The sequence below is a fragment of the Hippopotamus amphibius genome, chromosome 11, assembly GCF_030028045.1.
Source record: "Hippopotamus amphibius kiboko isolate mHipAmp2 chromosome 11, mHipAmp2.hap2, whole genome shotgun sequence".
In the NCBI taxonomy this organism is placed as follows: Eukaryota; Metazoa; Chordata; class Mammalia; order Artiodactyla; family Hippopotamidae; genus Hippopotamus; species Hippopotamus amphibius.
The window spans coordinates 3,160,543-3,179,837 of record NC_080196.1 but is presented as its reverse complement, the minus strand read 5'-3'; the positions used below and the strand labels follow the sequence as shown (position 1 = coordinate 3,179,837).

Genomic DNA, 19,295 nt, shown 5'->3' with positions numbered 1-19,295 from the left:
TCCCCCCCTCCCCCCACAATTAATGTTTTGAACAGGAGATGGTTCATTTCCCAATGACTCCACAAGTATTTGCTTCAATCAGTTTTAGAAAAACAAATCAGGGTTCTGGTGCAGTTCTAAAATTACTGTGGAAGATACAAACAAATGTCTATGTTAAGAATGTATGAACATTGGGACTTCCCTGATGGCGCAGTGGTTAAGAATCTGCCTGCCAATGCAGGGGACACGGGTTCGATCCCTGCTCCAGGAAGATCCCACATGCCGCAGAGCAACTATGCCCGTGCGCCACAGTGCCTGAGCCCACATGCCATAACTACTGACACCCACGCATCTAGAGCCTGTGCTCCGCAACAAGAGAAGCCACTGCAATGAGAAGCCTGCACACCACAACGAAGAGTAGCTCCTGCTCACCACAACTAGAGAAAGCCCTGAGCACAGCAATGAATACCCAACATAGCCAATAAACAGATAAATAAATAAATTTATTAAAAAAAAAAAAGAAAAGAATGTCCCAACATGGACCAATCACTCAAGAGAGCCTTGGTCCTGCTAGTCAGGAAAGAGACTCTGAGGGTGAGGATGCGGTTTTCTAGAAGGTTCTGTGCTCTGGACCTTGTCTTTTCAACAGCACCGCCTCCCGTTTAGTGTGACCCGGAAATGGAACGACAAAGACTGCATCACAGCCTCTTCCCCAGCGAGCACTGTCCCACCCGAATCTGCCCGCCACGCACAGGCCCCGCTCTGGATGAGGGGAGGCTTAGCCCCGCAAGACAACCTCCCTCCTGAAGCCCACAGTCCCGTGGAGGGAAGAACGAAAGCATCGTCCCCGCAGACGGGGTGGGGGGCGGGGAGCAAGGGCATTCACTGACCCGGCCAAGCGTCTGGGACACCACTGCCAGCCCGGTTCCCCACGGCCCTAGAGGCACTGCCGAGGGGCTGCCAGCCTTCCTCCCATCTAAGCGGGGAGGAGATTCTCAACCCACATGGCACCTGGGGGGCAGGAGAGACGGGCAGTCACGGGGGCCTTGGAAATGTACGTTATTCTCGCCCCAAATGACCTACTTCCACACACCAAGGTAAAATAATTCAAGGTTTTATGGTCGTACACCTCTTGTGGTTTTAACCACAGCCACCCTTATAGACACTGAAAAACTTTTGAAATGGTGAGAGTGATAAAAAAGGAAGTCACCCACTTTTTATTTAAATAGAAGCCTCGCCCCTCCTTATATGCAGAATTGAAGGCTCCTGCTGAGGGCAGCTGACCCTGCAGAACCGTGCTGAGAGCAGAGTGTGGAACCTGATGGCCCCAAACAGTTCTGAAGATCGCGGTCCCCTCCCCCGTAAAGCACACGTGCGTACACGTTCTGTGGACAATGGAAGGGGAGCCCCAGGGTCTGAGGACTTTGCGTCCCCCACCCTCTGCGCCCCCCAGGACCAAGGCTTCCTAGAGCAGGTGAGCAAACGTGCCCTGTTAAAAGCCAAACAGCCCACCCTCAGCTTGCAGGCTACAGTCTCTGTCACAATGATTCAACTCTGTCCCAGCAGCTGGAAGGAGACCACCGCCCTCTTGTCAGTGAACAAACGTGGCCACGTTCCCATAAAACTGGATGGAACAGAAATCTGAATTTCTTATATTTTCATAGATCATGAAATAGCATTCCTCTTGATTTTTTCAAACATCAAAAAATGTGGCAGCCGTTCTTAGCTCACAGGCCACGTGAATCCAGGCCATACAAGGTCTGGCCCACGGGCTGTGGTCTGGCCGCGTTGGGGTGCCTGGCCTGCTGCCTGCAATGAAGGAGGAGACGTCTGTCTGGTGGAGCCGCCAGCAATGGGAGAAGAGCACGGGGTCTCGGCTGCCTGAACGTCACAACCCCTCGGGACTCACTCCCTGTCTGTACAGTGCAGCCTTCCTGTTCCGTGACCTCCAAACCTCTCCGCGCCTTCCTCTCACTGAGGTCAGACGACCGTCTCCCTGAGCAGGTCAACCACACGAGAAGTCAGCTCTGCAAACGAGCCCACGTGAGCTCCAGGTGAAGGCCGAGGGCAGGGCAGGGCAGCAGCGTCTGGGAAACGCCGGCGAGAGGACCGCTTATGGGGCAAAGGGGACCCTGACGTCAGCCGCATCCTCCTCCCTGCGGCCAGGGCCCGAGACCAAGCCTGCGGGACGCACCACAGCAGGACAGCGAGTGGCGTCTCAGGGGGCACTGATCTGGAGGAAAAGACCTCCCCAAACAACCAACATCCCTTTTTCTCGTTGCGTGTTATTCCGCTGAGCGTGGGCTGAGGGAGACGCGCATAGGTACAGAGACCACTACACTCCTGCAAGATGGAGGGCGACGGCACCAGGGACGAAGGGCCATGGGAGTGGGTGGGTCTTGGACCAGAAGGAAGACCGTTCCACGAGGCGAAGGAGGAGCAGAGGAGCTGTGCTCCCGGCAGAAAGAGCAGGCGCCCTGACGTGGGGAGGGGGCCGGACGGGCAGGGGAGGGGCCGCATGGACACCTGCCCACTAAGGCGACGGTGCTGCAGCAGCCTGGCGACCGGGGGTCCCGCTCCCATCCGAGACTCACAGCCAAGGGACGGAGCTGCGAGGAGGCAGGGAGCAGGGCTGCCAGAAAGCAGGCAGGCAGGAAATCACCTGCACCTGTGAGGCCGGTGGGGCTTACGTTACGGAAGACGTGACAGGGTTCTAGACGTGGCAGGGTTCTAGACGTGACAGGATTCTAGACGGGGCTGCTCGCCAGGCGCCGGCAAAGCGCAAGGAAGGTAGCTGTCCGGGCTGATCCCCAGGGGAGGCCACGGGACAACCAGCTAAGCTGCAGCGTCCGGGGCAGGAACAGGAGTGAACACAGAACGGAAAACAGCACCCATGCTGCACGAACTCCTGCTCTGAAAAAGGGATGTGACTGGCCATCTTAGAGAGACTCACCAAAGTCCCAAAGGCTCTATGAGCTCATCCGTATCCTCCGTGAAAGGCATTTCTGGTTATTTAGATGAGGTGGCAAAATAAGAACCATGACTCCTAATCAATACCAGTCACACTCAGAAACATAACATGAGACCCAGGGTCTAAGAGACGCATAAAGGCAGACACTAGGGGTAAAAAAAAATAAATAAATACCAGCCATAACCTACTTAGAGTGGGACGTTGTTTAAAATCAAGTCAACGTGGTCCAGTCTGTGGATGGCCAATGAAACCGAGACCGCCCACGCTGACGTCAGAGGTCAATGCCAGAGGCTCCAAGCAAGGAAAGGAGGGGCTTGCGAAACCTCCCCAGGGCTCCCGCAGACCAACATCTGTCGGGAGCAGAGCCCGAAGGAGATCCCGGGCACACGCCAGCCTGGCCGCCGGGACAGGACCACGTGGAGGGGAGGGGCCCCCAAGCCCTCCGCAAGCATCACTCACCTTTCCCGTTCACGGCCAGCCCCGTGGCCATGGCCGCGGTCACGGGGCCGGACACCTGCGGCCCCAGCGGGTGTATCCGGGGCCGGCTCCCCATCCGCGCCCGCTCGGCGCCCGGGCCCAGCACGGCTCCCACCGGCTTCTCGGCCGCCACCTCGGGCGCCACCGTGTCCTCCTGCCCCTGCCCGGCGGGGTCCAGTTTCTCGGGACTCTCGTTCGGAAAGCCGTCCACCGCGGTCCTGCTCTTGATGGGGCTCTTGGGCACGAGGATCTTTATGCCGGACTTGGCCAGGTCCATGCTCTTCCGGTTCGAAAGGGAAGGGGCTGGGTTCCTCCTGAACTTCTGGCTGGCGGCGAACAGCGGGCCGGCCTTGGGCTCGAGCTCTTTGCCGACCGCTAGGGATCTGGGGGCGGCCTTGGAAAAGCTGCTGTGGGTGGATCTGGAAATCTGCTTCCGGGCATTGTTCGGGGAGGTCCGGTTGGTTCTGGTGAAGGTGCCCTCCTTCTGCTTCTCGGTGTGGCGTCTGTTGAAGTCGTGGATGTACTCCTCGCAGTTCACCAGGTGCTGCTCCGGCTCCCAGGTGTCGTCCTCGCTGTCGTAGCCTTTCCACCGAACCAAGTATTCTGTCTTCCCTTTTTTGTTTTTCCTTTTGTCAACGATCCTTTCGACCTGTTTACAGAGGAGAAGAGAAACGTATAAATGTATTATCTGGGAAAAGAAGAGTGCAATCGTGGTAATAATGCAACATCAAAAATAATAAAAACCACAGCAGGTGATGCAGACGATGGTCTCTTCCCGAGCCAGACCGTCTGCAAACAGAACAGTGACACAACATCCGGGGTGCGGGCGATTTCCGTGAATTAAGTCAAACGAAATGCGACACGTTCGTGCTCAGAATATATGCAGGAGCATTAGGTAGCTCGTTTTTTGTCATTGAAAGGGGGCTCTCTTTTCACTCTTTACATTGAACCCTGACCACCGGAGCCGGTTTCCACAGTCACAACTGGACCCGTGCTGGGCCTCTCCTGCCTCTGCCTGGTCATCCTGTTACCAACAGCAGGCACCCGAGAAACAGCACGGCTAGGGCCCAGGCCGAGTTCTCAGGGCGGTGCTGGCCCAGCCACCGAGGAAACAGGGTCGGTGCTGCAAGTACCACCTAGAAGCACTCGGTTAAAATTAAAAAGGTTAACGCTTTATTGATAATAAAATGGTGTAGAACGGTCAGGTTATTTACCTTAAAATTTTGTTTTAACTAGTTGAAGCGAACATCTTTAAAGGAAGATGCTGTTGAATTTCATAATCAATACAGCTCGTATCAAATCTGTGAATTCACGCAACCTTGGCACGAAACGTACTGCTGTCACTGTGACGAATTCTACTACCTCGACTAACATCCTATGTGTAAGTGGCAGATCGCCTAGGAGGCGTGTGAACAAATATTTTTGACACAAGTTACTGCAGAAGTACTTAGACTCTGCGGTTACAGCTCCAGTCGACACAGAAACCACCAGCCGCTCCCCCAGTGGCAGCAGGCACCTCATACCTTGCAGGTAGAGGCCTCGGCCACAGCGGGCAGCTCTTTAACTAAGGAGACAAGGTCTAAGCCATTATCAGGGTCACCAGCAAACTTCTGGCAAAGTTGCAGGTTAGGCTGGATGAAATGGCAGTGTTCCTAGTTCTCCAACATTCCAAGATAGCAGAAGCCAGGTACAGCTGCAGACACTTCTGGAGAATGGGAGACACACCTCACCCCAACATCTCCCCTACTGTCAAAATACCCCCCAAACTGTCCAGTGTATCTACCTGGGGTGAAGAGCATTAAAGCCCTTCACTACAGAAAAGCCTCAAGTTAAATACACATTATTGCTTCCGTGCAACAAGGATGAAGGGTAAAGAAAGGCCTTGTTTCAGCAGAAGGCAGATTTCACGCCTGGTAGACCCCCCCATCACACCAGCCTCGGGCCCCCACGGTGGGCCCACAGGGTCCAGACCGAGCTGGGGGGGGGGGGGGGCTTTCAAACTGATTTTCTCCCACTCCTTTGCTTGTGAAGAGCTCTGTTCAAGGACATACGTATTTCCACTTAAAATACGTATTTCTGGACAGTTCCATGCAAATCAATTTCACGGCAGAAACAACTTAAAAGTTTTAAATACAAGGGGTAAAGAGATTATCTCGTAAAAGCAAACTACGGCTTACTACCTATTTTCTTTCTTAATCAATTTCCATCCCAGAAGCATGAGGGAGGCTGAACCAGGGCAGCCCATTTTCCTTTTCTCCGTTTCCTTCGAGCCACACAGGGGTCTGGGCAGGGACGACAGGTGGGTCTCCTGCCCCCACGCCCCCCTCCAGGCCGACGCCCTCAGGACCCTCCCCTGGCCGGTCCCCCACGGGCCGGGCCAGCAGCCGTACTCCACAGCCAGACGCTGCTCGGACACTGAGAGGAGGCGGAAGAAGCGCGCACAGGAGACCAGGGCTTGAAAGGAGCCGCGGGGCCCCCAACCATGCCACTCCGCCACGGCAGCACGGGAGCAGCCACAGATGCCACGGAAATGAAGTGGCACTGAAGCAAAACAACTCTATGCACTTTACTGAAGTTAGGGTTTTGTCATTTTCATGTGACGAAATAGGATGCTTCTGATTTTCTTCAACTACTTAAAACCTGTGGAAACCACTCTTCCAGATGGCCCGCAGGTCCCAGCTCATGACCGTGCCCTGCTAATTCTCGTGGGGGCGTGGCTGCGAGCTGACAACACGTGTGGCGGACAAGGGGACACAAACACGAAGTGGCAGGTCCACAGGAGCCACACCGGGCACGAGACACAGGTTGGGAGGTTCAGGCTGCAACTGCCGTGGGCCCCTAACACCAACTTCACACCAAACTGGGACACCCCCCAGTCCTCTCCCCTTTGAAAGTTTAAAGGCTTATTCATTCCACGTCTGAGTCGCTAAAATAAATTAACCTCCCACCAAAAGGTACATCACCTGGATTCAACAAGATTTTACTGGGATAGGAGCCTGAAACGATTCCCAGAGCAATTCTGTGGTCAGGGAGGAAGACCTGATCACAAGACAGCACGTAAATAAATCTTTCCTCGGGTTTTCAGTCCCTTCCTCTTGAGGTCCACCCCATAACTCGTTCGGAAAACTAGTACTGACGAACTATTTTTTTAAAGTATATGCAGTATATCCACTTCCAGTTACAGAATTTCGAGGCAAAGAATTATATAAAACCAATTCTTCATAAAAGCACAGAACTGCAGACAAAAGTTCTTCTTGTTAGGATTTCTTTCTAAAACTCAATCTAAAAAACCCAAAATGTGAAAAAAGTAAAACCAAGCTTTCCTTAACATAGCAAACCCCTCTGATGGTTTACAGAGCAGTAAAACTAACCAAAAAGGGTCATTCCATAACACCCGACACACTTCACTGACCTTGCAGCACACCGTGATCTCGGGGCCCAGGAAGGCACCGGGATGGGCTGGGGGTTGCACAGAACAGAAAGAAAAGCAGAGACAAAGGTTCACTAACCTATGAACAAAAACCCACGGAGAAACCCACCATGGTTAAAGAGCTCGCGAAGAGAAGGAAAGAAAGTAACTGCTATTGCTACAGTTAAAATACCAAACAGCCTGGTGGCACAGGGGTTAAGAATCCGCCTGCCAATGCAGGGGACACGCCTTCAAGCCCTGCTCTAGGAAGATCCCACATGCTGTGCAGCAACTAAGCCCGTGTGCCACAACTACTGAGCCTGTGAGCCACAACTATTGAGCCCACGTGCCGCAACTACTGAAGCCCACACGCCTAAAGCCTGTGCTCTGCAACAAGAGAAGCCATGGCAATGAGCAGCCCGTGCACCACAAAGAACAGCCCCTGTTCGCTGCAACTAGAGAAAACCTGCCCACAGCGACAAAGACCCAACACAGCCAATCAATAAATTGATATTAAAAAAAATACCACACAGCTTAAGAAATAAGGCGAATGTATCTGCTGACAAGAAAAAGACCAAAGTTGCAAATTAATCACAGGAGGAGAAGTTTGGCACATTGCACCCTCATCAGGAACCATGCCAGCGGCCGCGCCAGTGCATAATACCAGCTCTGATTCCTCCCAGAACAGTGGGCTTCCAGGGCGACTCTGCGACCAGAAGCAACACTGCAGGCTTTTCTCGGGTCTGAGTCGTACACCAATGCCTGGGTAACCTGGAACCACAGAGCATCACCACGGAAAAAGGAATAAGTAAAACCCTGCTTATGTCAAAGAACTCTGGTGGACCTTTGAAGCAACAGATGAGGAAGATGGGTTTTTCACCAGCCATGTGAAAGGTGTGTTAACTATTAAGAATAGCAAAAGTTGCCTTAACTACTAAGAACAGCTGTTAACTATTAAAAACACAGGCAGATATACTGTCCACTGCAACAAAGAGAGGAATACACACGTAACTGTATGACACACTGGAAGGAAACCAAAAGCCCGGAGAACCAAGGGGACTGGACTCTTGAAACAAGGGACCCCGATGGCTCCTACATCCCCAGAACTCGGCAGAAAGCAGTCTTTTCTCTTTTTTTTTTCTAGCCACGCGGCATGCAGGATTCCTGACCTGAGATCAAACCTGTGCCCCCCGGCAGTGAGGGCGCGGAGTCCTCACCACCGGACGGCCAGGCAAGTCCCACAAAGCACAGTCTTTCTGGGAGGCTTCAGGTGCCCGGGGGTAGAATCAGGAGTGGACGGGGAGGAGATCACAGACAGGAGGGCCCCACAGAAGGGGAGACCCCTTCACATCCTGGGCAGCCCCCTGCTACACCAGGCCAGGGAAAGCAACAGTTGGTGTGTGTGGGGGCACCCCAGGCCCCCCGCACCACAGAAAAGCACCGGGCCTTTTACTGTCACCTCCCGGTGGACCCGAGGTTGGCGTGACGGTAGATGCTGGAGCCGCCCACCCTGCTGTACAAGCCCCCACCGCTCACCTCCCAAGGGAACCAGCCAAGGTGCTGACGACCTGCCCGTGGTGGCTGTGACTTTCCTCCTTTCACTTTGAGAAAGGGTGGCACCACGTGCCTGCAAGCTGGTGAGCACGTCCTCCTGCCCAGGGAAGAGCCAGCCACCGCGGGGCCGTGTCTGGCAGCTGTGTCCACACGTGACCACGTGGTGGTCGTCAGTCCACAACCACCTCCATTGCTCCTCGATGTCAGACCACAAAGCGGGCAACCGCTCACTGCCAGGCCGGTGATCTGGTCAAGACGGCGAGCTACTGCTCTCCACGGACTTTCCTCCGATCTCACCAAGCCACCGTGAGGCTTTCATCCTCTCCTCCGAGAGAACCACATCCTTGTCAGGTTCTCATCATCGTAAGTGAGCTCAACAACGGTGACGTGTCTGTTTGCAGACGATCACCTGAGCCTGCACCAGTGCACGGATGCGGCAAAGGCGAGACCCCTGATCACAGACGGGAGTCTCCGAGACTCAGCGGCTGCAGCAGCCAGAGGACCAGCACGTACTTGCTCCAGTCCCCACAGGATGACACAGACGGCCAGGTGAGACCCGTGCACATGATGGGTGATGCTACAGGAGAGGAAGCCACTCTTTTACGATGGGCGCTGAGCATGTCTGCCCCCACCTCGGGGCGGGGGGGGACTATGGCTGTCGTTTATACGAGCATCCTTGAACAGCCCTAAAAGACGTTCGGGCGGGGGGAGGGGCAACTGGATGAAGGTGATCAAAGGCACAAGCTTCCTGTTACGGAATAAGTGCCGCGATGCACAGCACGGCTCCTGCAGTTGGCACTGCTCTACGGTATACCTGAAAGTTGCAAAGGAAGTAGGCCCTTAAAGTTCTCATCATAAGAAAAAACCACTTCTCTCCCTCTCTACTCTCTTCCTCTCTTCATCAAGGATGATGGTGTTAACTAAACTCGCTGTGGTGAGGACTTTGCAGCGTATGTATGTCAAGTCGCTGTGCCGTGCACCTTAAACTTATACAGTGCTGCCAATTATAGGTAATAAAACTTAAAGGAAACACAGATGTTCGTGAATGAAGAGTAAATCTTAAAAATTAAAATTTCCCAAATGTATCCACAGATGCAAAACAGACCCAATAAAAATCCCAGCAAGCTTTTACGTGGAAACTGCCACGAAGATCTGAACATCTACGTGCAAAGGCAACACACCTGAAAGGCAACCAGAGCAATCCTGAAAAAGAAGAGCCGACGGGAGACTCACACAGCCACACTTCAGGACCCTCTACCGAGAGGCAAGAGAGTCCCGGCGGTGCGGCACTCACACAGGACCTACGAGGAGAGAGACGGAACAGAGGGGACCCTGACTTGTACCGGCCACGTGACTGAGCGAGCAAGTGATTTTTGGTGACAAAGACTCCACAGCAACCCACTTGTCTTTTCGGTAAACGGCGCTGGAATACTGGATATCCATACGTAAAAAGAGCGAACCACAACCCTTACCTCAGCCTTTACACGCAGAAATTAATTCAAGATGTATTTTAGGCCCAATTATAAAAGCTTTCATAAGAAGCTTTCATAGCAAAATATAAGACATCCTCTTTGTGACGTGGGGGGCAGGCAAAGGTTCTGTAGGTCACAAAAAGCAATAACCATGAAAGAAGGAAAACTGATCAGACTTCATCAAAGACAATGTTGAGAAAATGTATAAACAAGCTGCAGACTGGGAGATAATATCCATAAAAGATATTTTCAAAGACTGGTCCCAAAGACTAAGAAAGAGCTCCTAGAATTCAACAGTGAAAAGACCAAGATGTAATTTAAAAGTGGGCCAAAGATTTAAGCAAACATTCCCCAAAGAAGACAGATGAATGGCCAGCAAACACATTAGAAAGTGAAGAACATCCTCATTCATGAGAAAGTGCAAATTAAAGAAGACATGGAGATACTACTACACACCCACCGGAGCGGCTAAAACGAAAAAACACCAGGGATGTACAACTGGCACATTAATACAGTGTTGGTAGGATTTTAAAATGGTACAGTCACTCTGGTGCAAGGTCTGACAGCATTTTATAAAATTAAACAAATACCTACCCTATGACGCAGCAATTCCAATCCCTATTACTTACCCAAAAGGAATGAAAACATACATCTACAAAAAGACTTGTACAAAACTATTTATAGCAACTCTGTTCATAATGGACCCACATTGGAAAGAGTCCAAGTTTCCAAGTGACTGGACACACTGTAGTACGTACATGCAATAATCTCAGCAAGGAGAAAGCGACAGGTGACGCATGCAGACACGTGGGTGTGTCTCAAAACACTGCACTGAACGGAAAAACCTTACTCAAAAGACTGCTCGTTGTATGATTCTAGTTAAATGAAAATTCTTGAACAAGGCCCCCCCCAAAACCCCAAACTATTACTGAAAAAAACAAAAACAAAAACAAAGGTTAGCAGGGAACTGACTGGAGGGACATCAGCGAACTTCCAGCTCAATAAGCCTTTGGGCTGCACACGTACATGCCTTTGTTGAGGTCAGCAACCTGCACAGTATTTAAAACCTGCGCACTACATCATTAGAGACTATTCCATCATTAACAAATGACGTATAAATAAGGAATTCAAGTTAATGAACTGCAAGCTAAATGAAGTTCATCGGGGGAAGTGTCCTGATGTGGCACTTACTGTAACATACGTCAACAATAAGATGGATGGACGGACGGACAGACAGACACAGCAGGATGACAGGCAGAAAGCTCCGGAACCATCTGCATGGGGCCTGTGAATGCTCACCGTAAAATCCTTTTGACTTAGATCTTTAAAGTTTTCCGTAATTAAAAAATGTTGAGGAAACAATATTTATTCTTGATTTTAGAAACTGAGCAATAAAGGAAGCTTCAATAACTACCAGGAAAAACAAGCAAATTCAGGAAAGTCACAGGATTAACAGTAGTTTTAAATAATTAAAAATGAAAAATTTTTACTCTCCATTTACAATATAATCAAAAAGCAAAATATGAGGGACGAGTTTAATTAAAATGTCTAAAATATCTATGCCGAAAATGACAAAACATGGCTCAGAGAAACAGCTATACACTGAAAGATACACGTTTATACATCGGCAGACTCTGTTTTATTTAGTTGTCAATTTTCCCTAGACGGATACACAGATGCAAGAGAGAGCCCATCAAAACTCCCAAAGCTCTCCGATATAAATGGACAGATTAACTCGAAAACTTCGTATGTCAAAGTTAAGACTCTAGAATAACCAAAACGACCTTGAAAGAGAAGCACAAAGTTGGAGGGCTTTTACTACCTAAACTTAAGACTCACTGTAATGGCTAAAATTAAGATGAGCAAACGCTAAGGCGGGATGCAGGACTGCGTGACTCTCCTACGTGCTGGTGGAAAACACGAAGGAACAGAAACCCCAGTTAATGGAGCCGGCAGACAGCAGGGGGAGCTCTCACCCCGGCACCCAAGGGGAAGAAGGACGCCTCCAAGACCCAGCCAATGAGAAGCCACTGTCTCTGCTCACTACGCCCGCCCCCTCCCTCATCCCCTCTATCAAAGCATCTCCTTCCCTTGCTGTGTAGGGACCTGCATGTGGCTGCCACAGTTGGGACCCTCAACTGCAGTTCTCTGCTGATCCCAAATAAATCCGCCTTTGCTGGAGGAACACCTGGCCATTCGCTTGCTTCGTGTCGACACTGGCAAGTTGGGAAAATTGTGTGACAGTTCCTTAAACGTATATCTACCTCAGCAATTCTACTCCTAGGTATTTGCCCAGGAGAAACGGGAGCATGTGTCCACAGAAAGACATGTACGAGAATGCTCACAGCACTTTATCCTAGCAGTCAGAAACGGAGTCTGCCCAGGTGTCCATCAACAGGAAGGCGGATGCACAAAATGAAGTAGGAGGGTGGGTCAAAAATTATCCGCACTATGGCTGCAGAATGTATTTTTTCCTTTTTTACAATAAACTGCATATATTTAGAGTGTACAATTTGGTATCCCAATCTCCCAATTCATTCGCCCCCACCCCCCGCCCCGCAACCCTCCCTGCTTTCCCCACGTGGTGTCCATATGTTTGTTCTCCACATCTGTGTCTCTATTTTTGATTTGTACCATCTTTCTACAGTCCACATATATGTGTTAATATTTGTTTTTCTCTTTTGCAGAATGTATTTTAATTAACTTTTAAAAAAGACAAATACATCATTTTTCGACGTAATCTTGCTTTTCAATACACTTTGTGCATCTGTCAACAAGCTTTCGTATTCCCTCATTAAAAAGTGTTTTAGGCTGAGCTGTGAGCCACGAACGCACCACTGTCTTCACTTCTCTATCAGAAGTCAATCTTCATCCTCGTAGGGCTGCTTTCGGGGGATCAAACAGGTGAAAGTCCTGTGGAGCAAGATCAGGACTATAAGGAGGATGCTTTAACACCTCAAAACGCAGTTTTTGCAGAGTGTCGACAGTGCAGGCAGAAGTGTGCGGACGTGCCTTGTCATGCAAGATCACAACTCCCTGGGAGAGCACTCCTGCGTTTACTCCCAAGTTCAGGCTTCAGCTCTGCAACAAGCATCTCACTGTAACAAGCACTGCTGATTGTTGAACTTTTTCCTGATAATGTTCCAATACTGGCCCTTGAGAATCCCAGAAAACTGTAAGCATCAATTTTCCAGCTGATGGCTGACTTCTGAACTTTTTCTTGTTCGGCGACTGAGGATGTTTCCATTCCATACTCTGCCGTTTACTCTCAGGCTCGTACTGATGAATCCATGTCTCGCCAGCAGTAATGATTCTCCTTAAGAAACTTTTACTTTCCTTAGAGTATCGGTCCAAATTTTGTAGATATCTGAACGCTTCTGTTTATGCTCTTCTGTGAGTTGTTTTGGTACCCATCTCACACAAACTTTTCGAAACCCAAGTCTGTCGTGGATTACTTTGTTTTGAGATGTTAAAGCATCCTCCCTGTAGTCCTGATTTTGCTCCATCAGACTTTCACCTGTTTGGTCCCCTTAAAAGCAGCCCTACAAGGATGAAGATTCACTTCTGATGAAGACAGTGGTGCGTGCGTGGCTCGCAGCTCAGCCTAAAACATTTTTTAATGAGGGACTATGAACGCTTGTTGACAGATGGACAAAGTATATTGAAAAGCAAGGAGGTGATGTTGAAAAATGACGTATTTGTCTTTTCTAAAATTACTTAAAATAAATTCTACAGCCAGCGTGTGGATAATTTTTGACTCACCCACATATATTCACACACTAAAACTGTGGCCCGCCATCAAACAGCACCAGCACTGACTCCCGCAACACAAGTGAATCTAAACATCACCACATGGAGTCAGTAAAACGAGACAGACTGCACCCTACACGACTCCACTTGTTTGGGGGCCCCCCAGAGGCAAAACCAACCTGCGGTGAGAGATCAGAGCAGGTTGTCTGTGGCTGGGGTGGGGCAGGGGTCGGAGTGGGAGGGGGTGGGGCAGAAGGAGACGGACGTGGTGAAAATGCTTGATCTGTCAAGACGGTAGCTACACCGCTGTACACATTTGTCAAAACTACTGCACACATGAGATCGACGGACCTGCTGCATGTACGTCACACCTCACGTAGCACACTTCTTAGAAAAACCCCTAAGCCGCTCTGAGGCTGGAATGAACCAGGGGATGAAGAGATGCTCCTGGCAGATGACCTCTGAGCAGGCGCCGGGCCCCCAGAGCCCTGCATCTTTCCCGCAAACCCACGGCCCACGGCCCCCTGGCCACAGCGCTGGGGAGCCAAGCACCAAAGCCCAGTGAGGGGGTCTGGAATGGAAGCACGGAGACAGCGGGAGCAACGTCAAAACAGGACCAGCGCAGAGTAAAGCTGACAAGCTGTGGGAAGTGTGCACCAGGAGGCTACGTGTCTCACTGCATTAAAACCTCCTCCGAAGCTACGGCAGGGCAGCGGAGGAACTGTGAGTAAGCAATTTACCAGAGAAAGTACAAACTGCAGTCATCCCACGCATAACACCTGGAGACACCCCTTCTGTCCGGAAGGCCCGTGAGGGCGAAGAAAGGACCTGACTGCTGGAGGTGGGGGCAGCGTCATGTCGTGCAGGGCGACTTAAGAACGAACATCAAGAGGTTTAAAACGCTCTTACTCTGTATTCGAGAACACAGCTGAGGAATAAACTCAAGGAAATAACTGAGTGGATGCTCAAAGATGGTGGCGGGTGCAAACGGAGAGCAGGTGAGGAGAAATCCAGGCGCCCAGAGAAGGCACCCACTCCACTGCTCGAAGCCTCACTCACCCTCACAGGCATAACCACAGACACAGTGTCAGTTCTGTGTTCCTTCCGTAGTGACTGGCTGAATTCTGCCCTGTTATATGTTCATCAATTTATTCTTGAAGCAGGCTGGCAGAATGAAAAGATAAAAATTTTCCATGGCTGTGTTTTCCAACGTGTTAAACACTAAGTTAACTTTCTAACCGAAAACAAAAGAGAAATGTTATGATTTAGGTTATCAGCAAATGTGGATTTCCATCTGCCCCATGAAAAATGCACAGAACGGTACCACTGTTATTACCATTCCCCCTCCTGGGAGAGCATCAGGTACGTGAGCAGTGAAATGCCTCTTGGTATACACGCAGGAAGGTAGGGAGACCGTACATGTTGCTACTGTCTCCCTTCTCAGTATATGATCAGGGATTCTATACGCACACGTTATGTAGATCCCGTTTGCTAAAAGTCCTAACACTCACCCCATCTATCCACTGTTTCTTACATGACTTACACAAGCAAAAGTGGATTCAAGTTTTTTTAAAGGGTAACCACTTAGAAATTTTGCCAGTAAGTCACACTTCTGCTGTTTTGTCCTCAATGAGAGTAGGCTGGTATCTGGTACCAATGAAACTGCTTGCTTCTTGCACACTTGACAAAAAAAATCCCAAACAATCACATCTATATGTGGGTATCGTACACACAAGGCTGAATCAGAACTTTACCCACACAGCTGCTGCAACTGAACTCTCAAAACATATTTCATAACAACTGTATTATTCTTCAGATACCTCAAAATAGAAAAAAGCATTTGTTATTTTTCATTGACAACACAAACCAAAAATGCTAAATAGAGAGCTTGAAGAAATGATAAAGAAATTCCTGTTCTGAGTCAGAATGCTTCACTGTCTGGCTTTATTAAATGGATGGAGACAAATGTGAAATTGTTCAGGAGGTGATAACAGATAAACTAGGATTTCTGACTTCGAGAATTTTCTTTTTAGCTCTATTTTCATAACAAAGCAGCAAAATTAGAAACTGCAGCCCTACAGGCAAGCCTCTATATATCTTCGGTTATAAAAACTTTGTCAAAGTATTCACTTTTAAACCTAAATGTTCCACAAAGAAAGCCAAGCCTAAACGCCAAGACATGCCAAGATTAAGTTAAATGAGAATATACCAGGCGCGAAGGACTCAGTAAAGTAACATTTGTGACAGATTTCACTGCTGCCGTGTGATGAAAATCTTTCTCTTGAAAGATAAACTGACTCTGGGAGAGGGTACCTATGTGTGGAAAACCCCCGAAGTGCTCTGCGAACCCGAATGAGCACACCCACCAGAGGAGTAACAACACCCTCTCTGGGATGAAATGCAGCTGTTCCACAGCCCACAAAAGACTAAAACTACACACAAATACGCTCGCACACACAGACTCGGACCAATGACAGCAAATCATTTAGGAGCCAGAGTGTCGCCGCTTTGTCCGGAAACCAAGGTCTCAGCTTCTGCCTGGTGATGCAGGGTGGATGCCACAGAAGTGGTCCTCCGACAGCATCTGTCCCGACGCCACGGAGGGATGCGGGGGGGGGGGGGGGGGGGGGGGGCGCGGTGCAGACGCGGACCCGGAACCCGTGTCTTCCGTCATAACATGAACAACTGGAGACGGTGGGAGCTGACAGGGGTGCAGAGCAGCTTTCGGGAGAAACGCCCCTCTCTGTTTCCTCCAGACCCCGTCTGGGGGAGGCTGCGTAGGGTGGAGGGGTCACTGTCAAATCTGATTTCTACACAGAACCCCAGCGACCTAGAGACGACCGTGGAAGCGGCGCGTGGGGTCAGTATCTGCGGGCTCCGACAGACCGGCTCTGAGACCTGACGAGTAAGGGGTTCTCACCCAAGACCCTGACAGTCTGGCTGAGGCCCCTGAACCAGACGGAGCCTACAACCCCGTTCTGCTAACCAGTCAACCCACCCACCAACTCCACCCACAGGCAAGACGTCTCTGCAACACGTCAGGGTTCTGCTTTTTCTGAGGATACGGGAGGGAGCAAAAGCAGCATCTCTTTCTTCTATCTTGGAAGTTACACGCACGTGAAAGGAGTCAGACACGTTAAGGAACGTTAACTATATTAAATACACGTAATTGCTAAGAAGAGAAAAACCACAGGAAGAGGACAGGGTCACGGCAGAGAGGACAGGCGGGAGGAGGTGAGCCCTGGACACCTGGGAGAGGAACGGTCAGCCAGAGGGACCGGCGGACGCGAACCCCGGGGGCAGGGGGGGCTGTGAGGGGAACAGGAGGAAGGCCGGGGCGGGGGTTCGCCTGCAGGTAACAGGGAAAACGGAAAAGACTCGGTCAGGAAGGCGGGGGGCGGGGGGCGAGTTAAATTCAGTGCCTTGTAGTCGAGCTTTATTCTCCATAAGGTGGAAGCCACGAAAGGTTTAGCGCAGAAGAATGGTGTCTGCTTTGCATTTTGGAAGTGCAGCTCCAGCTACTTGGAGGGATTAAGAGGAGTGGGCAGGCGCCTTGGAAACCCCAGTGAGAGGAGGTGCGACTTGGACTCGGGTGGTGACGTGGAAGAGACGCTGAGAAGCGGCTGGAGTTGGGGTCTGCCTTAATGGAGTGCTGATAAGATTTCCCGATAGACTGGCAACGTAAGACAGGAGCGAAAAATGAATGAAGGCTAACCAAGATATGTGGCCTCCGTAACTGGAAAGATGGCGCTGACATTTACTGGGACGCGAGAAGACACAAGAGTTCAGTTTTAAACACACTAAGAGGAGATGTGGAAGAGGCCATGTGACTCACACATCTGGAATGCGGGCTAAAGATAGAAATTTGGAATTGTAGGCATTAGAAGTCATTAAACCCATGAGATCATGAAGGGAGTGAAGTATGGATAAAGAAAACTGGGCCCTGAGACACTCAGGCCCTTAGAAGACGGAACAAACAGGAGAACTCAGCAGAGACGGCGAAGGGAGAGCAAGGAGTGACGCTGGAGGAGGACTCAGACGTGGCCCCCAGAAGCCAGGTGTCTTAAAGCGGGTCTGCCATCACGTCTAACGATGTGAGTAGATCCCAAAAGAGAGGAAAGAAGAGCCTGACAAATCCTTTGCACTGAAAAAACTATAAAACTTGGCAAAGTTGAAAAACAACTACTTCAAGGCCCTGGAAATCCAACAAAGGCACCCAACAGATTGAGACACAATTACTCATAAAAACTCACTGAACTCAGAGTAGGAAGAGAGGAAGCTGGTGACCTTGCTGCCTGCGGCTGCCCCTCCCACAGCCCCGACACACTGGTGGTTCTGCCACCGCAGGGCCGGCCTAGAAAGCCTGCAGCTTAGCTGTCAAGGGGGCTGACTTGATTTGAAGCAGAGGGCAGCAAGCCCCCGTCAGAAAAGGGCCGCAGCTCTCCCAGCCAGAAGCTGAGGTCCCGGCAGAGGCCACGGGCAACGGAGAAACAGGCAGAGATTTAAAAGGAGAGCCTGGAAATGAGAAGGCATTGAGGGTGTGATGAGCGCGTCACACGCCCACACACAGGGGGCACTCGAAGGTGCTAGCGCGGGGCAAAGCCGGGGCAGCCTTGAAAGCTGTCTGAACTTTGAATGCAACAAAAACCCAAACGCAGACCCAATGCAGAGCATGGAAGCCTCATGGGCTCAAGGTGTCTGACCGTAACCTCTGTCTAAAACTTGACTCACAAACTACACATACACAGGAGTGACCTCTAGAAAGTTAGGCTGAAATCTGTGGCCACATAATGTACAGCCACAAGATTCCTTGGCTTACACCCAGGCAAGTGACTTAACGCACGCACACACGGGCAAAACAAAAACAACAAAAAACTCAGAAAAAAATTTAAAATTCTGAAATACACACAAAACACCAGGAAAGTATGAGTCATACTCAGGAAATAAAAAATGAAAACCATCTCTCAGTTTATCCATAATTTGGATTTAGCAGAAAAAGACTTCAGGTCAATCCTTATAAATACATTCAGAAAAGCTGGAGAAGGAAAAAAAAAAAAAACTCTATGTTTAAAGAACTCAAGGAAAACATGATGAAAAATATTCAAATAGGAAATAACAAAGAAATAGACCCTACTAAAATACAACAAACAGATGGGTTCAACAGCAGATTTGATAAGGGAGAAGAATCCGTGAATTTTCGAGAGACTGACAGACTTTATCCAAACCAAAGAAGAGAGAAAAAATACTAGGAGGACATATATAATAAAGAGGACAGAGAGAGAGAGAAAGCAGAAAAAAGAAATTCTGAGAAACGATGGCTGAAAACATTCCAAATAAGCAATTATTTACAGATTCAAGAAACCTGACAAAGCCCCATTAATATATGTCCAAGGAGATCCATAGTGAGAGATAGTTGTTTAACCTTTGTAAGCTAGAGACAGAGAAAATCTTGAAACCAGTAGGAAAATGACACATTAACATGTATAGGGAAACAACAGTACAATTAATGGTTGCCTTTTCATGAGAAACAACGGAAAGTAGAAAGCAGAAGAATGACATATTCAAAGCACTGAAAGAAAACTAAGAATTCTATAATATATCCAGCTAAACTATCCTTCAAAAATGAAGGCAAAATGAAAACATTCCCAACTAAATGATACTGAGAAAATACAAGGCCAGCAAA

The 19,295-nt window shown here is 49.7% G+C and overlaps 1 protein-coding gene across 1 annotated transcript in view; it reads right to left on the bottom strand.

Moving 5' to 3' along the window:
* CDYL (chromodomain Y like) overlaps positions 1-19,295 on the bottom strand; it is a 131,945-nt gene that overhangs the window by 49,020 nt on the left and 63,630 nt on the right. The window contains exon 2 of the mRNA XM_057699145.1: positions 3,410-4,076. Within this exon, the coding sequence (XP_057555128.1) occupies positions 3,410-4,076 (667 nt within the window). The remainder of the gene's footprint in view (positions 1-3,409; positions 4,077-19,295) is intronic.